This window comes from Sus scrofa, unplaced genomic scaffold (genome assembly GCF_000003025.6).
Source record: "Sus scrofa isolate TJ Tabasco breed Duroc unplaced genomic scaffold, Sscrofa11.1 Contig1914, whole genome shotgun sequence".
NCBI classification, from domain to species: domain Eukaryota; kingdom Metazoa; phylum Chordata; class Mammalia; order Artiodactyla; family Suidae; genus Sus; species Sus scrofa.
Genome location: NW_018084979.1, coordinates 3,006,481 through 3,025,220, shown reverse-complemented (window position 1 = coordinate 3,025,220; position 18,740 = coordinate 3,006,481). Strand labels below are relative to the sequence as shown.

Sequence of the window (18,740 nt, the reverse complement as noted above, 5' to 3'; positions counted from 1 at the left end):
GGGTCCTGCCACCGCCGGGGACGGGGCTGCCTGCAGGGAAGGGCTTGGGGCTCTCAAGCCGACGGCGTTGAAACGCTTGGTTTTGGAAAACATGTTTGCCGGCTGGGTCTCTCTTCGCCAGGCTGGTTTCCTTTTGCTGCCCGAGCAGACAGAAGGCTTGGCTTCAGGACACCAAAAATCTCACTACGGATGTGGCAAAGCCTTGGGGGCACCTCTCAGTGTTTAAAAGTCAAAACGACACCACCACAGTCAGGACGGAACATGCACGGATCCCAACTGTTCAGCGGCTGTTGGATTCGTTTATTATCAAACAGCTCCAACTGGACAGACAACCGCGTGACGATTCACGTGCCAGGAAGTCTCTGTTTTGAGCCCCGCGGCTCCTTTGACTCAGCAGGGTTTTTTGAAATGGACACAATGCTGGCTTTAAAGTCACTGTAGAAATCAGTGCGTTAAGCTGAAGGCTTAAAGAGAAATATAAAAATACAGAAAATAGTTTTCATTTCTCTTTGTTTACGGCCGAGGAGGGAACACGATTGTGGCTGTTTGTGTGCACAGGGACCCGCTGTGGCCTGCTGGGCTCAGCTCCGTCTCTGTCTAAAACAGCTGGATCATCGAATCTCTGGATTTGCCGACGCCAACCCATTTCACTGAAAGAGAAGGGCAAGGCGGTTCAGCCTGGGGGGTGCAGGGGGTCGAGGGGGGGGTGGGGCGGCAGGGCACCCACCTGCCACTCCCACGTGGTTCTCCACGAACCGGATGTAGCTCTGGGCCTGCGGGGGGAGGTCCTCCCACTTCCTGGCGCCCGTGGTGTCCGTTTTCCAGCCCGGGAGCGTTTCGTACTCCACCTCCACCTTCTGCAGAATCTCCTGGTTGGCTGCGGACACGGGGCGGGGGTCGAACCATCCGATGTGAGCTTGGCCACGGGCCCCGGACCCCCCACCTCCGTCTGCTTGCTCTGCTGTGGGAAGCCGGTCTTGGACCCTAACCGTGCCCCTTCCACCGGGGGACAGGCCCCTCTGGACATGGATTCACAAAGCACTGCTGGAACGTCCTCAGGTGACCCCGCTGGGAAACTCCACGGGGTCTCAGACCCTAAAGGGCTAGAGGTCCTGAAGAACCTGTGCCCCCTCCCGGGGCAGGGACCCCACTTGGCTGGTCAGCCACCCCTCATTGTCAGAAGAGGCTAGAGTGAGCCGTCCCCTGCAAGGACCCTGGACGTGCTTCGAGTTAGAGGTTCCTGGGGTCACAGCACACTCCAGCTTAGAGACGCTGGCTGAGACCTGCCCGGGCAGGGCACCCCCAGCTGGCGCGTGTGCACTTGGGTGCCGAGCGGGGAGGGGCAGATCCACTACAGCTGTGGGGTGGGGGGGGGTGTCAGAATGTGACCCCCGTGCAGATGCACAAGTAGCTGTGAGATCCAGGAAAACTTTTTTTTTTTTTGGTAAGGCAGTACCCATGGCACATGGAGGTTCCCAGGTTAGGGGTCAAATCGGAGCTACAGCTGCCGGCCTACACCACAGCCACAGCAACGCAGGATCCGAACCCCGTCTGTGACCTACACCACAGCTCACAGCACTGCTGGATCCCTAACCCACTGAGTGAGGCCAGGGATCGGACCCTCCTCCTCAGGGACACAGTGTGGGGTTCTTAACCCGCTGAGGCACGATGGGAAGTCCCAGGAAAACCTTTGAAAAGAAGGGATGCTGGCTTGGCGGCGGAGACGCCCGTTGGCCTCACAAGAGTCCAACCAGAACGAGTTTCCTTTGGTCGAGCATCACCCTCCCGTGTGCCCGCGTCTGCCTGCCGTTTCAGCTGAGTCCCCAGCGCTCTTGGGAGGTGGGCCTTGACCCTCCCAGGCGCCTGAGGGCCCCCTAGGGTCCCAGCCTGGTCCCTCCGAGCCCCTCTGACTCTCCCCAAACCACGGACACCTCGCAGCCGCCCTGAGGCCGGGCCCCTCTGTGTCTTCGCCACGCGGACCCCGGGCCCGGAAGCCACGGGTCCAGCGCGAGGGCCCGGGGCCAGAAGGGCCCCACACACCTGGGAAGTAGGGGATCCGCTTCCCGCTCAGCTTGTACGAGACGCCGACTTTAACCTCATCCAGGGTGTCCAGGATGTCCAGCTTCGTCAAGGCCAGCCTGCCCCAAACCGGAGAGAGGCCGAGCCGCGGTCACCGCGCGGCCGTTTCCCCGTGTGGGGTCCACCCCTCGCTCCTCCGTTTGACGGGAGAAGGAAAGGAAAGAAGAACCGCAGAGGCCACGGGCAGCCAGGCCCCGAGCCCAGCTGCCGTCGGCTCCCTCGCCCCAACGCCCGGTCCCTCGGCTTTGCCCCTCCTGCCCTCCTTGTACCCGGGTTTAGGGTTTCAGAGGCGACCCTCAGGCCTGTTCACGCCCCTCTGCCCCGAGGAGACCCCGCGGCCGAGCGAGCGCGCCGGTGCCCACGACGGCGTCCACACCGCGGGTCTCCCCGCCCAGCGCGGGCCACTGGGCTTCGTGTGTCTCGTCCCGCTCCCTTCTGCTCCCCACGTGGCACCCCTGGCCTGGGGTCGCCTGCGGCTGCATCTCTCCATTCTGCGCTCGAGGACCGAAGGTGGGACACCGTGTCCTCAGCCACTTCGTCCCTGTGGCTCCCGCTGGTGGACGCCTCTCCACGCACCGCGCGTGGCTGTGGTTCATTTGTGTGCCGCATGGTTTTGGTAAAGGCACTCTTTCCCTGCGATGCCGAGTGCCTTGAACCCTGGCCCGTCCCTCTGAGAAAGATGCAGCACGTCCCCCGTCTGCCCAAAGGCCCGCCTTCCCCCGGAGAGGGTCTGAGTCGCCAGAACCATGCCCGTCACCAAGGGCAATGGGCTGCCTGGTCAGTCTCAGGAGCACTCAGGCGGGGGGCGCCCCTTCAGCCCTTCCCACTAACGCGTGGCGGGGGGGGCTCCCACACCTGGCACCCTCAGGGTCACTCTCCTGTTTACAGCCACGTGGACCGGGGCTCCAGAGCAGGCTGGCCCCGGGCCCCCCCCCCAACCCGGGCTCCGCCCCACGGCTGCAGCTCTGTCGGTCTGGGCCGCGTTCCCGCAGGCAGGGGTCTGTGGGCACCCTTCTTGTGTGCCCTGATGGTTTGCGGGAGGTGCCGCTTGTGGGACGGGGCCTCAGCCCTTGCTCCAGGGCCTTCTTGGAGCGGCAGTCAGCGCTCGGCTGTGCTCGGCGCTGGGGTGGGTCTGCCCTCCTGTCCCTGCAGCCCCTGCCCTGTGCCAAGAACTGAGGTTGGACGGCGGGTTGGGCCAGCCTGGGCCAGGCCCACTCAGCAGGGCGGTGGGCCCTCGGTTCAAGCGCAGGCCCTCTGCTCTGGGCTCACACCCAGCCAGGCTCCAGAGGAATCATGTTCACCTCTCACAGGTGCCAGGCCGCCACCGTGGCCTTCCCTGCCTGCGCTCGGGAGCGGTCGCAGCGCCAGGCTGCAGAACTGGCTCGGAGGACCCTGCACTGGCCTCCATGTCACCCTCACTGTGGCCCCGCCCTGCAGGAGGGCCTGCCCTGGGTGACATCACTGTGTGGGGAGCCCGAGGCCCTGAGCCCACGCCCGAGGTGCCAGGGCATCAGCCCGGGGGGGCGGGCAGCGGGCGGGCGCTTACGCGGTGAATCCATTGATCATGTGGGCGTATCTCAGGATCATGAGGTCTAACCAGCCGCAGCGCCTCTTCCTGCCCGTGGTCACGCCCCACTCGTGGCCGCGGCTCTGCAGCAGGTCTCCGATTTCCTGCGTGGGAACGGAGCAGGGCCCGGGCCCCCGTGAGTGGGAGCCCTCTGGGCTGCCCGGCGCTCAGCACTCTGCTGCCCTCTCTGCTGCCTCCCCCGCAGCCCCCATGACGCCCCTCCCCCCTGCGTCTGGGTCCCTGGTCCCTGGCACACATGGCCCAGCTGTTGCCCCAAGGGGAAGGCCTCCTCCCAGGCCTCGTGAGGGGCAGGGGCCCGGCTTGTCCACCTGCCGGTGAGGGTGGGTCGACCTGGCCCTGCAGCCTGGCCTTGGCGGGGTGTGTGTCTATTCCTCGGGGCGCCCTAGCCCCCCTTTCACCCTCGGCCCTGTCAAAGCCGCCGGTATGCCCCCTCCCCCCCCGCCCTCACAGCTTTGCCCAGGACAACAGCCTCGTGTCCTGCTGGCCACGAGGGCGCGAGGCCATGTGAGGCAGAAGGCTGCTGGTGTCCCCAGCTTCCAGAAACACCCAGGAGGCTGGCGAGGCTGCTGGGCACGGCCGGGGCGCTGCCTCTAATCCGTCCTCACTCGGCCGAGACGGAAACCCAGGCTGGCCCAGGCCCCCAAGGATGGAGCCGAGATAAGGCCCGGGACCCTTCCTGAGCTGAGGGGTGCGCCCTGGGGGGCCCTGGGGCGCGAGGCTGCGGAAGCACAAGGCCTCCAGCGCCTCGTTACCCGCCCCCGCCCCGAGCGCCCACAGGGTCCCCGGGGCTGGGGACTCACGTTGATCTGCTCGGTGGGGAAGGCGCCGACGCCCACGCGGGTGGTGTAGGCCTTCACCACGCCATAGACCTCGCCGATGTTCTGGGGCGGGATGCCCAGGCCGGTGCACACGCCGCCCACCGTGCAGTTGGAGGACGTCACAAACGGGTAGGTCCCTGCGAGACAGACGGTCAGGCCGCCCCCCGGGGACCACCCCGGCCCAGCGGTCCCCCCCGGGCAGATTCAGTGCCCGCACGTCCCCTCCGAGGGGCTCTGGGGCCAGCAGCCTGAGGGGTCGTCTGGGGAGCGGCCAGCACAGGTGGTGAGGGAGGGAGGACACTCGGGATCAGACGGTGGGTGCCTGCCTTTTCTGTGTCAGGCACCTCAGTGCTGGGGGGTGCCCAGGGTGGGCACAGGGTGGACATGGCCCTTCGCGGGGGCGCTGGGGGGCCCCCGGCCCCGGGGAGGCCCTCCCGCCCTCCATCCCGCATCCCTCGCTCGGACGCTCCGCTCTTCCCGGTGGAACTTAGGAAAATGGGCGGTATGACCCTTTGCTGGGCACGGGCGGCACCGTGGCCGTGGGAGGTGGCGCCTCGTCCCGGCAGACGCGGACGCGAGGGTTTGTGGGGCCGGGCTGGGCACGCACCGAAGTCAATGTCGAGGAGAGCTGCGTTGGCGCCCTCCACGAGGATCTTCTTGGGGGGGCCGTGCAGCGCCTCGTACATGAAGTAGACGCCGTCCCGGACCATGGGCCGGATCCGCTCGGCAAAGCCCTGAGGGCAGGGGCGCGGACAGTGAACGTGCGGGAACCGGGCCGCCCAGCCCGGCCTCCTCCCCGCAGCCTCTGTCTCCCGGCAAGTTCCTTCCCCACCCGTCCATCCCTGCCCTCGGCTCGGCCCCCGACCAGGGCTGCAGCGGCTGGGTCCAGCCATGGAAACGTCCAGAAGGGCACTGCGTGGGCATCCTCCTGTCCCCTGCCTGCTCTGTCCCTCTTGGAGGGAGCTGGGCCACCTCTAACCCCTGCAGACAGACGCCGTGGACTCCGTCCCCAGGCGCCCCCGGGGCAGCCTCAGAGGATGCGAGGGCGCAGGCCAAGCCGGTAAGAGGACCACCCGCCCTCGGCCGGCTGGGGTCCGCACAGGAGGCCTGTGGTCCCCACACCCGCTGCCCTGCGAAGACGCCCGGGGTGACGTTCCATGAGTGACGTCGGATGGGACACGGCGGCGCCCCCGCTGCACCTTGAGCTTCTTGAGTTGACCTTCGACGTCTGTCTCCAACGTGGGGAACATGGACTGGTGCTGGCGGGCCAGGTTCCTGAACCTGCGGAGGCGACAGTGACTGCGACCCCTGCCCCCGCCGGGGCCCCGGGGCCCTCCCCCTCGGGCCTAAGACGGTGTCGGTACCGGGCGGAAAACTCGTCAAAGTCCGACAGGAGGTCGCAGACGCGGAGGCCCGCGCGGGCTGCCTTGGACGAGTAGGCTGGTCCGATCCCCTTCCTGGTGGTGCCGATGCTGGGAGACAGGTGGCACCTGAGCCCTGCCCAGCGGCCGGCCGGGGGCCCGCCTGGAAACGCAGGGTGCCCGGCCGGCCCCCTCAGGCCTCGGCCTCCACTCCATCAACAAAGGCTGGGCTGGGGGATCCCGAGGCCCGTTCCCAGGTGCTGCGCCAGAGCTGGGAGCCTCGAGAACCCCGCTCCTCAGATGGCCAGGTTCATGGACCCAGGGGCTGCGGGGGTGGGTCCTGATCCCACCCCCCCCGTCCCCGTCCCCTGCTCTGAGGCCCAGCGCCCAGCTGTCCTCTCCCTGCCTGTTCTCTGCCCTCTGCCCAAAACCAAGGCTGCTGCTCTGGGCGTCTGCTGCCTCCCCTGGGGGTGAACCCACTGTGCCCACCCTGAACCCACTGCCCGTCACAGCCTGGCCCAGGTTTAGCCCATGGGGATGCTCAGCTTTGCCACCTGCATGTGGCTGAGCCGTGTGTGTTTGTGTGTGTGTGTGTGTGTGTGTGTGTTTCAGAGCGCATGCCCATATGGGGACACTCCTTGGAGGTGGCAGCGGGGGAGGACGGCACAGGCTGGGGAGAGGTGCTTGCTCATGATTCAGGTGACGGTGGCCTGGGGTGAACCGACTGCGCTGTTCTGAGGGGCTTTTTGTGGACAGTGTCCCCACCCGACAACCCCCAGCCCTCCAGCTGGCGGCCTTGAAAGCCGTGGGCAAAACTCACTTCTTGCCCTCCTGCGCCTGCCGCTGCACCTCCTGGAGCCCATCTACTGCCTGGTGAAAATCGAACACTGCCAGGGAGAGACACACGGTTACGGGGCCTCCGGGGACCAGCTAGAGTCCCTGGGGCCTCAGGTTCCCTGCCTGCCAGTGGGGCAGTGGTCCCGCCTCCCCGCCCCCCAGAAGGCTGGCAGAAGGCCCGGTGGGGCTCCGGGCCTGGGGGTCCCTTGTTCACAGGGAAGCGGGGTCTGGAACTCACCGAGGTGGGCCCGGTCGGAGATGATGAGCCTCTTCTCCCAGTCCTTCAGGCCTGCGGATGTCGCATGCAGCCGGCAACAGGCCGCAGAGTCAGCTCTGGGGCAGGGCAGGGCGGGGCAGGGCGGGCCCCCCCAGGAGGACGTCCACCCCGGCCCCGCGGGGCCTCCGTCCAGGTCACGTTCCCACACGCTCTTCTCACGCCCTGAGCCCAAGCCCGCGGCCAAGGCTCTGCTTCCTCCACAGACCCTCTCACAGCGTCGGGCTTGCTGTGCTGTCTGCCTGCCCCAGACCACCTTCCGGGCCCCACCTGCCTGGCCGCCTGGCCGGTGGCCTCAGTCGCTGCCATTGTCTGCCGCCTCCCAGCCACCCCAGGAACCACATCCTTCTTGCAGACGTGGTGGCCCTATGGTCCCCGGTCTCAGCTGGACCCCAGGGTCCCCTGGGAGCCTTGTCAAATTCCATGTGCCAGGACTCCTCCCAGGACTGCCCAAGCCTGCATCTCCTGGTGCCAGCTGTCCCCAGTGTCGTGAAAGCTCCCCTGTGACGCCGAAGCCATGGTCCAAAGCCAGAGTTTGGGGCCTCTGGGCTGCCCACGCTCGGCTTCCTGAGTGAGCATCCTGCCTCCAGCACAGGCAGAGCCCTCAGGCCGTGGAAGCAGCCCCCTCTGCCCATCGGCCACCCCCGGGAGAAAGCTCACAGACACAAGCCAGCCTGCGGCCGGGAACACCCCCGCGCCCTGGACGGAGTGGGTCTGCAGGACGCAGGCTTACCTTTCTTCTCATTCTTTTCCGCTTCTTCAAACAAGCCCGGTAAGTGGACAACCACTCCGTTGCCTGCAACACAGGGACACGAGACTGAACTGCATCACAGAGCACAGGGACTTAGGTTTAAAACAGCATGAAATTAAAAAAAAAAAAAAAAAAGAAGCAGTTCCCCAGTGGTGCAGTGGGTTAAGGACCTGGCGTCGTCACTGCAGCGGTTCGGTTCACTCGGTGCTCTGGGGCAGGGTTGATCCCTGGCCCAGGAACTTCCACCTGCCGTAGGCCGGCCACAAACACACACGCAAACGTAAACACAAACACCCCAGTGTGAACAGGCACCTGGTGCTCAGAGCAGCGTCATTCACAGCGGCTGAGACGCGGACGCGACCCAGCAGCTGAACGGGTAAAGAACACGCCGCACACGAGGGGACGTTCGCCTTACAGAGGCAGGGGGTCCCGACGTGGGCTGTGACCTGAGGACCTCGCACACGGTGACCTACGGCAGACGCAAAAGGACCGGTTCTGGACGATCCAGTCCTGAGGTCCCTGGAGGATGAGCCTCTGGGGGACAGGAAATACAACAGTGCTGCCCAGGGCTGGGCGAGCGAAAGGGGGAGCGAGGGCTCAAGGGGCCGAGGGTCTGTCCAGGGAGGTGGGACCTTCTGGAGGCGATGGTGCCGGCGGCACGACAATGCGAACGGATGTGCCGTTTCCAAACCACACCGTTAAAAACGGCCGAGGCGGTAAATGCACGAATGTTTTATCACAATGAAAAAATGGCTGAAGTAAAGCAAAAACCATCATGAAGCATTTGCGGAGACCCTTGGGGTGGGAGGGGATTACCGCCCGCGAACGGCCGGGGACAGTGCCCTCGGGCTGGACGCTGCCGGCTGTACGGGCGAGCCTCCACGGGGGTGAGTTTCCCTATGGAAAGGGGCCCCGGGGGCAGCTGCTGTGTGTCCTTTAAACGGCTTGGAAACGTGGAGAAATGCAGTCTCCATCCGCTCCCAGGACCAAAGCCGGGCCCGCTTCCCCGTCCACGGAAAACTCAAGTGGGACCGACCGAGACGGTCCACAGCGCCAGAGACCAGGCCAGAGAAGGAAGGCGCTCGCCCAGGTGACAAGCGTGTCGCTGCGGGCCCAGGCTGCAGCCCTTTCCCACAGGACCGAAGGCAGCCGGGCCCTGGCCGGGGGCTGGGGGGCAGCGCTGCTTCCCGGAGGAGCCCTTCCGGCGCCGCTCCCCACGGACTGGCCCTGACCAAGCGAGACGGGACAGCCGTCCAGGTGGGTGACTCAGAGACGACGCAAGCCACACCGGGCACAAAAGGTCACCTAAATGCCACGAGTCCCGAAATGACCACGTGGCCAGGCTGGGGAGGGACGCAGGCCAAGGGGCAGCCACGTGGACCGCAGAGCCGACCCCTCCCCGGAGCCCCCGGGTGACCCCCGGCTCCAGTGCATCCCCAGCTCTTCAGAGACCGGGCAGAGGGCCCTCCGGGTCAAGCGTGCCTCCTCGGCCCCGTTTCCCACCACGTGGAGCCCGGGGCCCGGCAGACCGGGCTAGTGCCCAGGCGCTTCGGCAACAGGGCCTCACCTCCAGCCCGTGGGTCCCAGGGCCAGCCGGGGCCTCACCCACCGCTGGGGCCCACCTGTACCCGTGGGTGGAGAAGGCTCCGGACAACCCTCTCCTCCTGCTCAGCTTGACTGCTCGCAGCCCCTTCGGGCCTCTGCCGACACCTTCCTCTGCTCACGTGCCAGGGCGGGCCAGACCCGGTGCCACGGCTGGCACACACCTGTGGCCCCACCTCTGCTGCCCGGCCCGGCGGGGCCAGGGGGCAGATAAGTCAGGAGGAAAAGGAAACTGGCCCTGCTAAGTTGTGGAAAGAGCTGGAAGGAACAGCCTGAGAAGGGCCTGGGGGCGAGCCTGGGCAGGGGCTGCAGAGGGCCGCAGGAGGGCCAGGCCGGCCCAGGAGTGTGCACAGGACACACACTCACCCTTGCACACACGCATGCGTGCACACGCACACATGGGGGCTCCGAGAGCTCAGCGGAGCCTCGTGTACCCGTCTTCCCTCAGGCCCAGGCTGGGAGGGGTCCCGGGCTGTGGCCCCCGCCCTGCGAGGCTCCTTGAACTTCCCAGCCCAGGGCCCGCTGTGCGGGTCATCCCCGCAGGCGCTGGGCAGGGCAGGCCGGCCGAGGTCCAGTCCGCACATCGGGCCCCTTGTGCTCACACATGTGGGATCCCTGGGGGGGCGGGGGGGCGCACTCACCGATGAAGGACACGGCCTTGGTGTTGATGATGCCGCTGGGCAGAAGGTGGAAGTCGTATTCCTTGCCGTCCACCACCACGGTGTGGCCAGCATTGTTGCCCCCCTGGGAACAGAGACCCGCTCAGCACCCGAGACCCGGACCCACTGAGGGAGGGCCTGCCTGGCGGCGCCCGGCCTCACTCTGGCGGCTCTAAGTGCAGGCACCCAGGAGCCGCCTCCGGGCCCCTGGGGGGTTGTTCTGTCCCCAGGAGTGTGAGACGCAGCCCACACTTGGGGAGTCTGGGTGCTGGCTCCAGCCCTGATGCTGGGATGAAGGGCAGGGGCCTGGCTGGGGGCCTGGGTCCCACCGCCTAGGACCATCTCATGCTGATGCTCCAAGGGGCGAGGCTGCGGGCGTGCAGAGCCTGCCCTCCCACCAGCCCCTCTGATGTTCCCTCCTCTGATGCGGGAAGGAGGGGCCCCGCCATGCCGGGAAGCTTACCCTCAGGCCCACTCGCCCCTCACAGGGGCCCTCCCTGGGGCCTGTGTCTCCCGTCGGAGAAGCGAAAGGAAAGAGCTGACCTGAGACCAGTCCTGTGCTGGAGGAGGTCCCCGCGACTGGCTCCCTCCCCTTTAAGCTACTGACCAGGGCTCAGCGGGTGGAGCCCGGGGGAGGGCCCCACCCTTGAGGGGTGCTGGCCCTCAGTTCAATCTCCTGTCGCTAGAGGGCATGGTGGCCCCCAGGGGATGGGTCCCCATGGCCGGGGGGCAGGGCCCCGGGGAAGGGCCCGTTCTGGCAGGTGCCCAAGGCGGTGCCCTGCTGGGCCCACTCTGCCCGGAGCCCTGAAGCCCAGCCCAGCCCCTCTCTCCCTCCTTTGGGCCTGAACCTCCTGCAGAAACACAAGCCTATTGGCGGGGCCTCTCCGTGGCTGGGCCTCTGCCCCCCACACCCCTGTGTCCTCCTGCCTTGCGGGGGTGGGGGGTGATGGGCTGTGGGCTGTGAGGGCTCCAGGGCCCTCCTCAGGCGGGCAGGGTGGGTGCCCCACATTCGGGGCCCCTCCTTGCCCTGCCCAGGCAGGGCTGGAGGAGGCAGCCTCTTTCCTGCCAGGAGCACCTGCTCCTTGTTAGCCTGGACAGGATTCTCAGCTCTCCACCAAAACAGCCCAGGCGTGGGGGGGGGGGTCTGGCACCGCGAAGGGGGCAGGCGCCATGTGACCTCCGCCGGGGGCTCTTCCTCCCGGGCCTCACTTAAGAAGTGAGGCTGCATGGCCCTTTCACCCAGGCTCAGCCCTGCGGCCAGGACCAGCCCCCGGAAGGGCAGCACTAGAAGCCCACTTCTCCAGAGGCTCCACATGGGGCCATCCGCCTGTAAATGCACGTGTGAGGCCCGTCTGGCCTGTCGTGGGGGCCGGATGAAGGCAGGTTCACGGTACGTGGCTCCTGGGATCACTGCCATCCTGCTGCGTGTCCCCAGCTCAGCTGCCCCTGGAGGCAGGCCTGCTGCCCCCCTGGTGCCCAGGCTGTCACAACTGACCACAGGCTCTGCGCAAATGATGGGGAAGCAGAAGGACAAAGGGGACAGTGCGGGGCCTGGGAGCCAAGGAGGGGCGCCCTCCGCCCCCCGAGATGGGCAGGCCGGGGGGGGCCAGGCCACGGTGGCTCAGGACGGTGCTGGGGGTCCACTGGGTGGACCGCCACGGAGGGAGGCGTGGGAGGGACCCCAGAGGGGCTTCGGGAGGCGGGGGAGGGGAGCTGATGCTGATGAGGTGAAGGGGGGAGGGGGAAGCAGAGGTGGTGGGCTCAGCCTTGACATGAGTCACGTGACTGACAGGCCCCCGGAGACCCCTGCCCTCGCCTGGGGACCCGTGCAGTCATGCCCATGAGCACGTGCACCACTGCAGGAGGGGTGGCCCGGGGGTGGGAAACTGGGGCCACGAGAAGGGGGGTGACCGTCGAGCCCAGGCAGACTTGCACCCCTACCCCCGGCTGCATCCCGCCTGCCAGGGGAGGGGACCAGAGAGCTCCGACACCAGCCTCCCTCCCCAGCTCTTGGGGTGCCCCGTCCCCACGTCAGCTGGCCCACGCAGGGCCCCGTCTTTGTTTGGGGTAAACAGCCGCGCCTAGGAACAGCCACAGGCCTTGGGTGGCAGATGGCCCCTGCCGGCTCTAGGGCCCAGGCATCAGGCCACAGGCCACTCCCCGGGGCGAGAGCCAGCCCTGGATGCTGAGCCCAGGGCCCGGTGACCTGCAGGGTGCACCTCCCAGCAGCATGGCACAGGTCCAGGTGACCATCCCAGACAGAGCCCTGTCTGCCCTCCCTCCGCTGCCCACGGGCAGGTGGGGGGGGGGCAGGAACACCTCAGCTGCCCTCCTGAGGCCCAGCCCCGCTGCAGGGAGAGCTGGGCGAGGGCCGCGGGCTGCAGGGGCTGGTCAGCCAGCAGTCCATCTGGGCCTGGTTTGGAAAAGCACTTGCGGGAGTTGGCCAGGTCCCAGGTGCCCCTGAGGGTAGTAGGTTCTGGGGACCCCGTCGAGGGGCCCTGCAGGAGTGAGCTGGAGTCCCTTCTCCCCACTGCCGCGCCGCAGGCTCTGGCCAAGGTGGCTGGGAGCTGGGCCCAGAGGCCGCCTGGGTCAGCCGCTCAGGGCCGTGCCTGCCCCCAGGCTCTCCCCTGCGATGGAGCCTCGGGTTGGGCACAACTCTGAGCCCCGAGGGACGCTGAAGCCCCCCACAGCCTGCCCTGTCCCTCCAAGACCCCAGTGGGTGCTCCCGCCAGCTGGCTCCCTGGAGGCAGGGATCTGAGAGAGGGGGCGTGCTTGCTCATAGACACAGGACCGGGGCCAAGGCCAAGGCAGGCCCACTCAGGAGTCTGGCCAGCGCTGACCCTTCCTGCCCCTGCAGCCGCCCTGCCAGGCCCCCTTTTAGGGGTCAGGGAAGAAGACAAAGAGCTGGACGGTGGAGCTCGGGCTGCAGCGTCTCAGTGGCTGCGAAGCTGCCCTGGGGCTCCGAGCTCCTGGGTGGGGTCGCGGCTGGCGGGGGAGGCCCCTGGGTGCCAACGACAGGCTCTATCTGGATCCTGCACAACCTGCAGCAAGGGCCCCGCCCTCGGGGAGGCCACACTTGTGACCCTGCCCCCCACGTCTGGGAGAAGGTGTGAGGCGCGCCCCCATGCGGCCCTCACCCCCCTCAGGGGTCAGCTCGCAGGCCCCTCCCACCCGGGCGCTCTCTTGTCACCCAGGGCAGGCGTCCCCACAGCCGCCCGGGCCTTGTGACCCCAGGGAGGCCACAGGTGACTGGTGTCACCAGAGGGTGCACACGCGGAGGAGGGGCTGCTTCTGGAGGCAACACTGGGCCTTTCCGCCAGCCCCTGCCCCTGGGCCAGCCCGGGGTCGAGGTTAGGCATCTCCTGGTCCCTCTCCGGGGGAGAGGTCCTAGAGCACCCACAAGCCGCAGGTGGCCCTTCGATGAGCGAGACCACGTGCCCGTCGCCACAGCCCCTGGAGCGCACTGCGCCCGGCAAGGGGAGCCTGCCCCGGCGCCCTTGTGCCAAGCCGTCTCGCTGTCCCTGGGAGGAGGATCTTGAATCCTGACCAGTGTGCCGAGGCCTTGGGGGCCTGGGCAGGGGACGTGGGCAGGGGGCCTGGGCAGGCCCAGAGCTGGATGAAGGTAACTCTGGAAACAGAGGTAGGGCGGGTGCTGCGGCCAGGACAGGACGCAGCAGGGGACACTGATGGCTGGGCCAGTCCCGTCGGGGCCACGGGGCTGTCAGACAGCAGGAAGGAGCTTGGCGGACACGGAAGAGCGGAGGTGCAGGCGTTCCCGGAGAGAGCAGAGGGCACACTGGGTGCCACACAGGGAGCCTGCTCACGGCCTCACTGTCGTGTGGCTGCGGCAGGACCTGGACCAGAAAGAGGAAAGGGGACGCCTGCACGGCCATGCCCTGACCCCAGGGCCAGGCTGGGAGTGAAGCGAGAGGGAGGCGGCCAGGGGGCAAAGGGGCCAAAGCCGCCCCCACAGACGGAGCCCAGGATGCAGGGCAGGTGCTGCCGGTGGGGGCAGGGACAGGCGCCATCCATTCCAGGAGAAGGGCCCAGAGAACAGCAGCAGGCCTGAGGCCTGAGGCTCTGGGCACAGGCTGACCACAGGCCCCAAAGCACCGAGTTGGGAGTGGACGAGGACAGATGCCCGGTGGAGGGGGATGTGGCCGCAGACTGCCTCTGGGCAGGTGGAAGGGGCAGCCGAGGTGGTGAGGCGACCGGAGGTCACATAGGGACCTCACAGGTGCACAGACCCTGAGACGGGCTGACCGTTGGCAGAAGCACAACCTGAGCTGGGGGCCAGGGCAGCCCTGGGGGGCACAGCTGCCACTTGGGACAGCTCCGGCCCCGGGAACAGGCCAGGCGACTCTTCCGGTCACTGGGGCTGGTGGCCTTCAGTCCTTCTAGGCAGCCATCCAGACGGGAGTCCGGCCCAGCCTGCCCCACCCACTGCAGGGACCAGAGGCAGGCTTCCCCTGGCCCCTCACTCCCGGGCACTGCCCAGCTCGCAGGGCCACGGGGCAGTGTGCGGCTGCGATGCTGGGCTTCGCGCACACACTCCAAGTACGAAAGCAGCCTTCCCGGGATGGGGCTGGACGCCCCCGTGCCAGCCCCGACGCCCAGCGCTGTCACGGTGCGGGTGTGGCACGTGTGAGGCCCAGACATGCTGCCTGCTCCAACGGCTCAGCTTCTCCAGCCCATCTTCCCGCCTCGCCAGCTTGTTTGGCGGCTGGAGGGGAAAAGCCCCGTGCGCGCCCAGGACGGCCTGGAATTAGTCCCACTACGCTGGAGTGCTGAGGCCTGCAGGTGCAGGCATAGCTGGTCTCAGCTGGAGAAGCTGGGTTGGGGAGAGGCCTAGTGGGCCCTCCAGTCGGGTGCAGGGTTTCAGCCTGCTCTGCCCATAGCTCTTTTAAGTGATGGCAGGGCCTGGCCGGCTGACCCAGGGAGGGCCCTGTTCCAGAACCATCTCCACAGCCAGGAGAACCCAGCAGCTTCAAGATGAGGGCTATTGAGGGTCCCTGCGAAGCCCTGAGGTCACCTTGAGGAGGAGAGATGGCCACAGACAGGTCAGCGAGGCAGGGCACACAGAGGGCAGGGCCCTGGGCTGAAGGAGGTGGGAGGGAGACGCCCTGTGGCAGGGGCTGGTGGGGAGGGGAGTGGGCATGGACCATGAGCCCGGCTGCAGGGTCCAGGGGAGAGGAGCGGGCTTGCGGGCCACGGCTTAGGGCAGAGAGGGTGGGAGGCCCCCCACCACCCCAGGAAGCACCTTCTAGGAGCCCACTGTCTGCATCCAGCAGGAGTGGTCCAGACCGTGGCGTCTTCCTGGAGCCCAGTGCGTGGGCTCCTCTGGGGGCTCTGGAGCCCCAGGCCGCTTGGCAGGAGCTCAGGGGTAACCCCCCTCATTTCCAGCAGCACTCCTGGGCGTGGCTGAGCCCAGCAGCGCCACACATGAGCTGAGCCCTCTGCACCCTGGGCTGTGAGTGGGCCCACAGCAGCAAGCGTGGCATGGGCCCGGCGTGGGGGCAGTGGCCCAGAGGGACGACCCAGTGGGACAGAACAGACAGGGTGCACAGAGCAGACTGCAGCTGGCAGAGCCCCGCCCTGGGGACAAAGCCTGTGTCTGGCCTCCTCGGTGGCACCACCAGCCACTGGGTCACCCTGGCCAGACGCCCGAGGCTCCTCCGTCACCTCCTTGTCCCTGCCCTGCCGGCCTTCAGGCCCTGGCCTGCTGTCCTGCCCTCGCGTCTGTCTCCTCTTGGCTGAACCTCCCCCCTGCCGCCCCCCCCAGGGGGGGCCTTGCTCCAGCCCCACCTTGGACTCAGCCTCCAGCCTTCCCAGCGTGCACTGGCCTCTGAGGTCAGCAGCCCTGTCCCAGACCAGACAGAATGAGAAAGAGGGGTCTCAGTGGCCCTTAACCACCCCGAGAGCTGGGGTCCCCGCCCCCCTCCTGGAGGGCCTAGTGTCACACCCATGGCACACCCCACCCCCTGAGGATCCAGTGTCCCCAACTCAGCGACTTGTATTTATAGCTCTGCCCAGTCCACTGCTCTGGGGGGTGGGGCTGGCGGGGAAGGCGGGGTCCCTGGGGGAGACAGAGGGGGAGGAATCTGTCTGCCTGTGAGTGGCAGGTGCGCGAGAGGCTGGGGTGTGCGTGTGAGTGGGTGGGGGTGGCGGCTGGGCAGGGTGTCGGGAAGGGAAGGAATTCAAGAGGCGTGTCGGGTCGGCTGGAGGGCAGGGAAGAGAGGGTCCCTCTGGGTCCGGGAGTGGGGGGGTGGCCCTTGCTGGGCGGGGGCGGGGGGGGAGGGAGGGGGGACCCGGCGCCCGGCCCGCACCTGGCAGCGGCTGATGATGTCGGCGTCCGTGGCCAGCAGGTCCACCACCTTGCCTTTGCCCTCGTCCCCCCACTGCGCGCCCAGCACCACGGTCACCCGGGAGCCGGTGGTCGCCGCCTCGTGCTGCAGCCGCCCCCGCTTGACGCCGCCCGCGCCGGGGGGCCGGTCGTTGGAGGCGCGGGTCCCCGACATGCCGGCTCGCCTCGTCCGCTGCGCTGGGCCGCCCGGGAGCCCGCCGCTGCCGCGCGCCGCGCCATTAAAAGGAGCCGGCCCGGGGCGGGGGGCGGGCCAGGGGCGGGCTCTCGGGCGCCGTGACGCCGCGGTGACCTCCGGGCCGCCGGGGCCCACCCCCCCTCGCCATCCCCGGGGCCGAGCGGGGCCGCGCGCCGACGGCGCAGCCCGGGCGCCCGCCGGCGCGGCCCGGGCCCGGGCGCCCGGGGACGCTCTCGGGGTGGGGGGTTCGCGCTCGCCCTCCCCAGGCGGGGGCCTGGGCGCTGCCAAGCCGGCCCGCCCGGGCGCGCCGGCCCCAGGACCTCGGGCTTCCAGAAACGGCAGGGGCCCCCGTCAGGGTGGGAGGGCGGTTTGCGAAAGGGGAACTGCACCTATGCGCCCCGCCGAGAGGGTCCGCTCGGGGGGCTCGGGGCGCACCTGTCCGGCGGTGGAGCCCGGTCCCCTGGCCCGGCGCGCGCGCCCTCTGGTGGCGGCCGAGAGGAGCGCGCGCTCCCTCCCCCGTCCCCTTTCCCTCACCCACCCACAGGCGCAGGGCACCCTGGTAGCAGCAGGCAGGCTCCATCCAGGAGCCGGCTGCCCGCATTCCCACGGCCCTGAGTCCAAGGGAGAAGAGAGGGGGCTTTCAGGTCACGTGGCCGGGCAGGGATGCTCACCAGCTGCATAGGGGCCAGGGTCTCCAAAGCTCCACCCCAGCCCTCCTTCCCGCCCAGACTGTGCCCCGGGCCCCAGCAGGGCTCCTTGTTCTCCGAGCTCATGGCGTGCTCTGTCCATGCACAAAGGCCCTAAGTGCACTGGGCCTTGGACACGGCTGACCCTCCAGGTCGAAGGTGCCAGGGATGGGCCCTGGGGGTAGGAGTGTCCTGTTAGACCCCTGTCCCAGGGCGGGGAGCTAGTGCCCCTTGTTCTGTCCCTGGGGGGTAGGGCTCTCAGTGCAGAGGGGCCAGGAGCCTGCCCACTGGCCTCTGCCCAGGGCTCAGAGCCACTGAGCCGCCTGGGTTCCCAGGCTCAAGGCAGGGCGACCAGACGGACACTCCACAGGAGGAAGGGAGTAGACAGTGGGCTTGTCACACGCTGGTGGGGAGTTAATGATTCAGGCCTCGCTGAGGTTGAGGACTGCACTGTCCTACCCGCTCCCTCCCCCCCCCCCCGGGCTCCTGGACAGGTCACCTAACCCTTCTGTGCTCCGGGCCCTTTCTCCCACGTGGGGATGCCATGGGTGACAAGTAAGGTGCGAGGACTCCCTTGGTGATAGCGGGGGTGGGGGGCAGTAGAGTGGGCAGCGTCCCCCTTTCCTCCAGGCTACCAGCCCTGGGAGTTGCCTGGAGCCGGGCCAGGGGACTAGGCGGGAGCTTCTGAAACCACTGAAGGCCTGGGAAGCCGAGGGTGAGAGAAACGAGGTGCAACCAGGGGGCTGAGTGTCGGGGGGCGGGGTGGGGGGGTGTCCTGGGGCGCAGAGGCTGGCTGTGTCCAAGAGGAAGAGGCAGGACTGCAGGAGGGACCAAGCGGCTTCTGGGAGGTTTGTCTCCAGATGCAGGAGCTGGGCCTTAGAATGACCATGGGTGGGGTGGGATGTGGGAGGGATTTGCTGGAGTCCCATCAAATGGGGGTGGGGCTTCCTGCTGTCCATCACTGGGTGGTGCTGAAGGCCCTTCCTGGGGAGACACTGGGCTCTGGGCCAGCAGGTATGTGATGGAGGCTCAAGGCGACACGTTGGGGGCAGGGGGCGGCGTTCAGAGGGCTCTGCAGGGCCAATCTCCAGCGGGGCACCAAGTCCTGAAGCCTGGGCTATAAATAGCCAGCAGGCCTGGTGGGGGGGAGTCAGGCTTTTCTATAAACAGCCCTGTCCAGGCCCAGCAGCTGGGGCCCTGCCAGTCACACGGCCCAGCCGGAATTAGAACACCCCCACTGCGGCCCTGCCAGAGCAGGCCTGTCACTGGGGGGGGGGGGGGCAGTACAAGGCTCGGAGCTCAGGGCGCTGTGACCGGGGGTGGGCCCTCAGGGGGCACGCAGGCACAGCCCTGGGGTTTCCTCTCTGGGGCCTCACCTCCGGGTGGCACGTGGTGCCTCAGGACAGGCACCCTGGAACTTGAAACAGTGCAGGGCAGGAAGGAAAGATGATGCAGCTGCTTTGGAAAACAGTTGGGCAGTTTCTTAAAAAGCTGAACCCAGCCCTTAGCACATGGCCCAGCTCTTCCTCTCCTGGGAATCTAGAAA

General features: G+C 67.7%; 1 protein-coding gene across 3 annotated transcripts; it reads right to left on the bottom strand.

Moving 5' to 3' along the window:
• Positions 1–279: 279 nt before the first annotated feature.
• On the bottom strand, positions 280–16,541 carry ADSSL1 (adenylosuccinate synthase like 1). 3 transcript variants are annotated; one of them, NM_001097509.1, is given in 13 exon segments: positions 280–650; positions 728–877; positions 2,041–2,138; positions 3,626–3,750; positions 4,468–4,622; positions 5,093–5,219; positions 5,685–5,766; positions 5,850–5,957; positions 6,667–6,733; positions 6,922–6,972; positions 7,691–7,753; positions 9,952–10,054; positions 16,296–16,541. In NM_001097509.1, coding segments are annotated over 13 exon segments (1,374 nt in total). In that variant the 5' UTR covers positions 16,488–16,541; the 3' UTR covers positions 280–597.
• Positions 16,542–18,740: the final 2,199 nt, after the last annotated feature.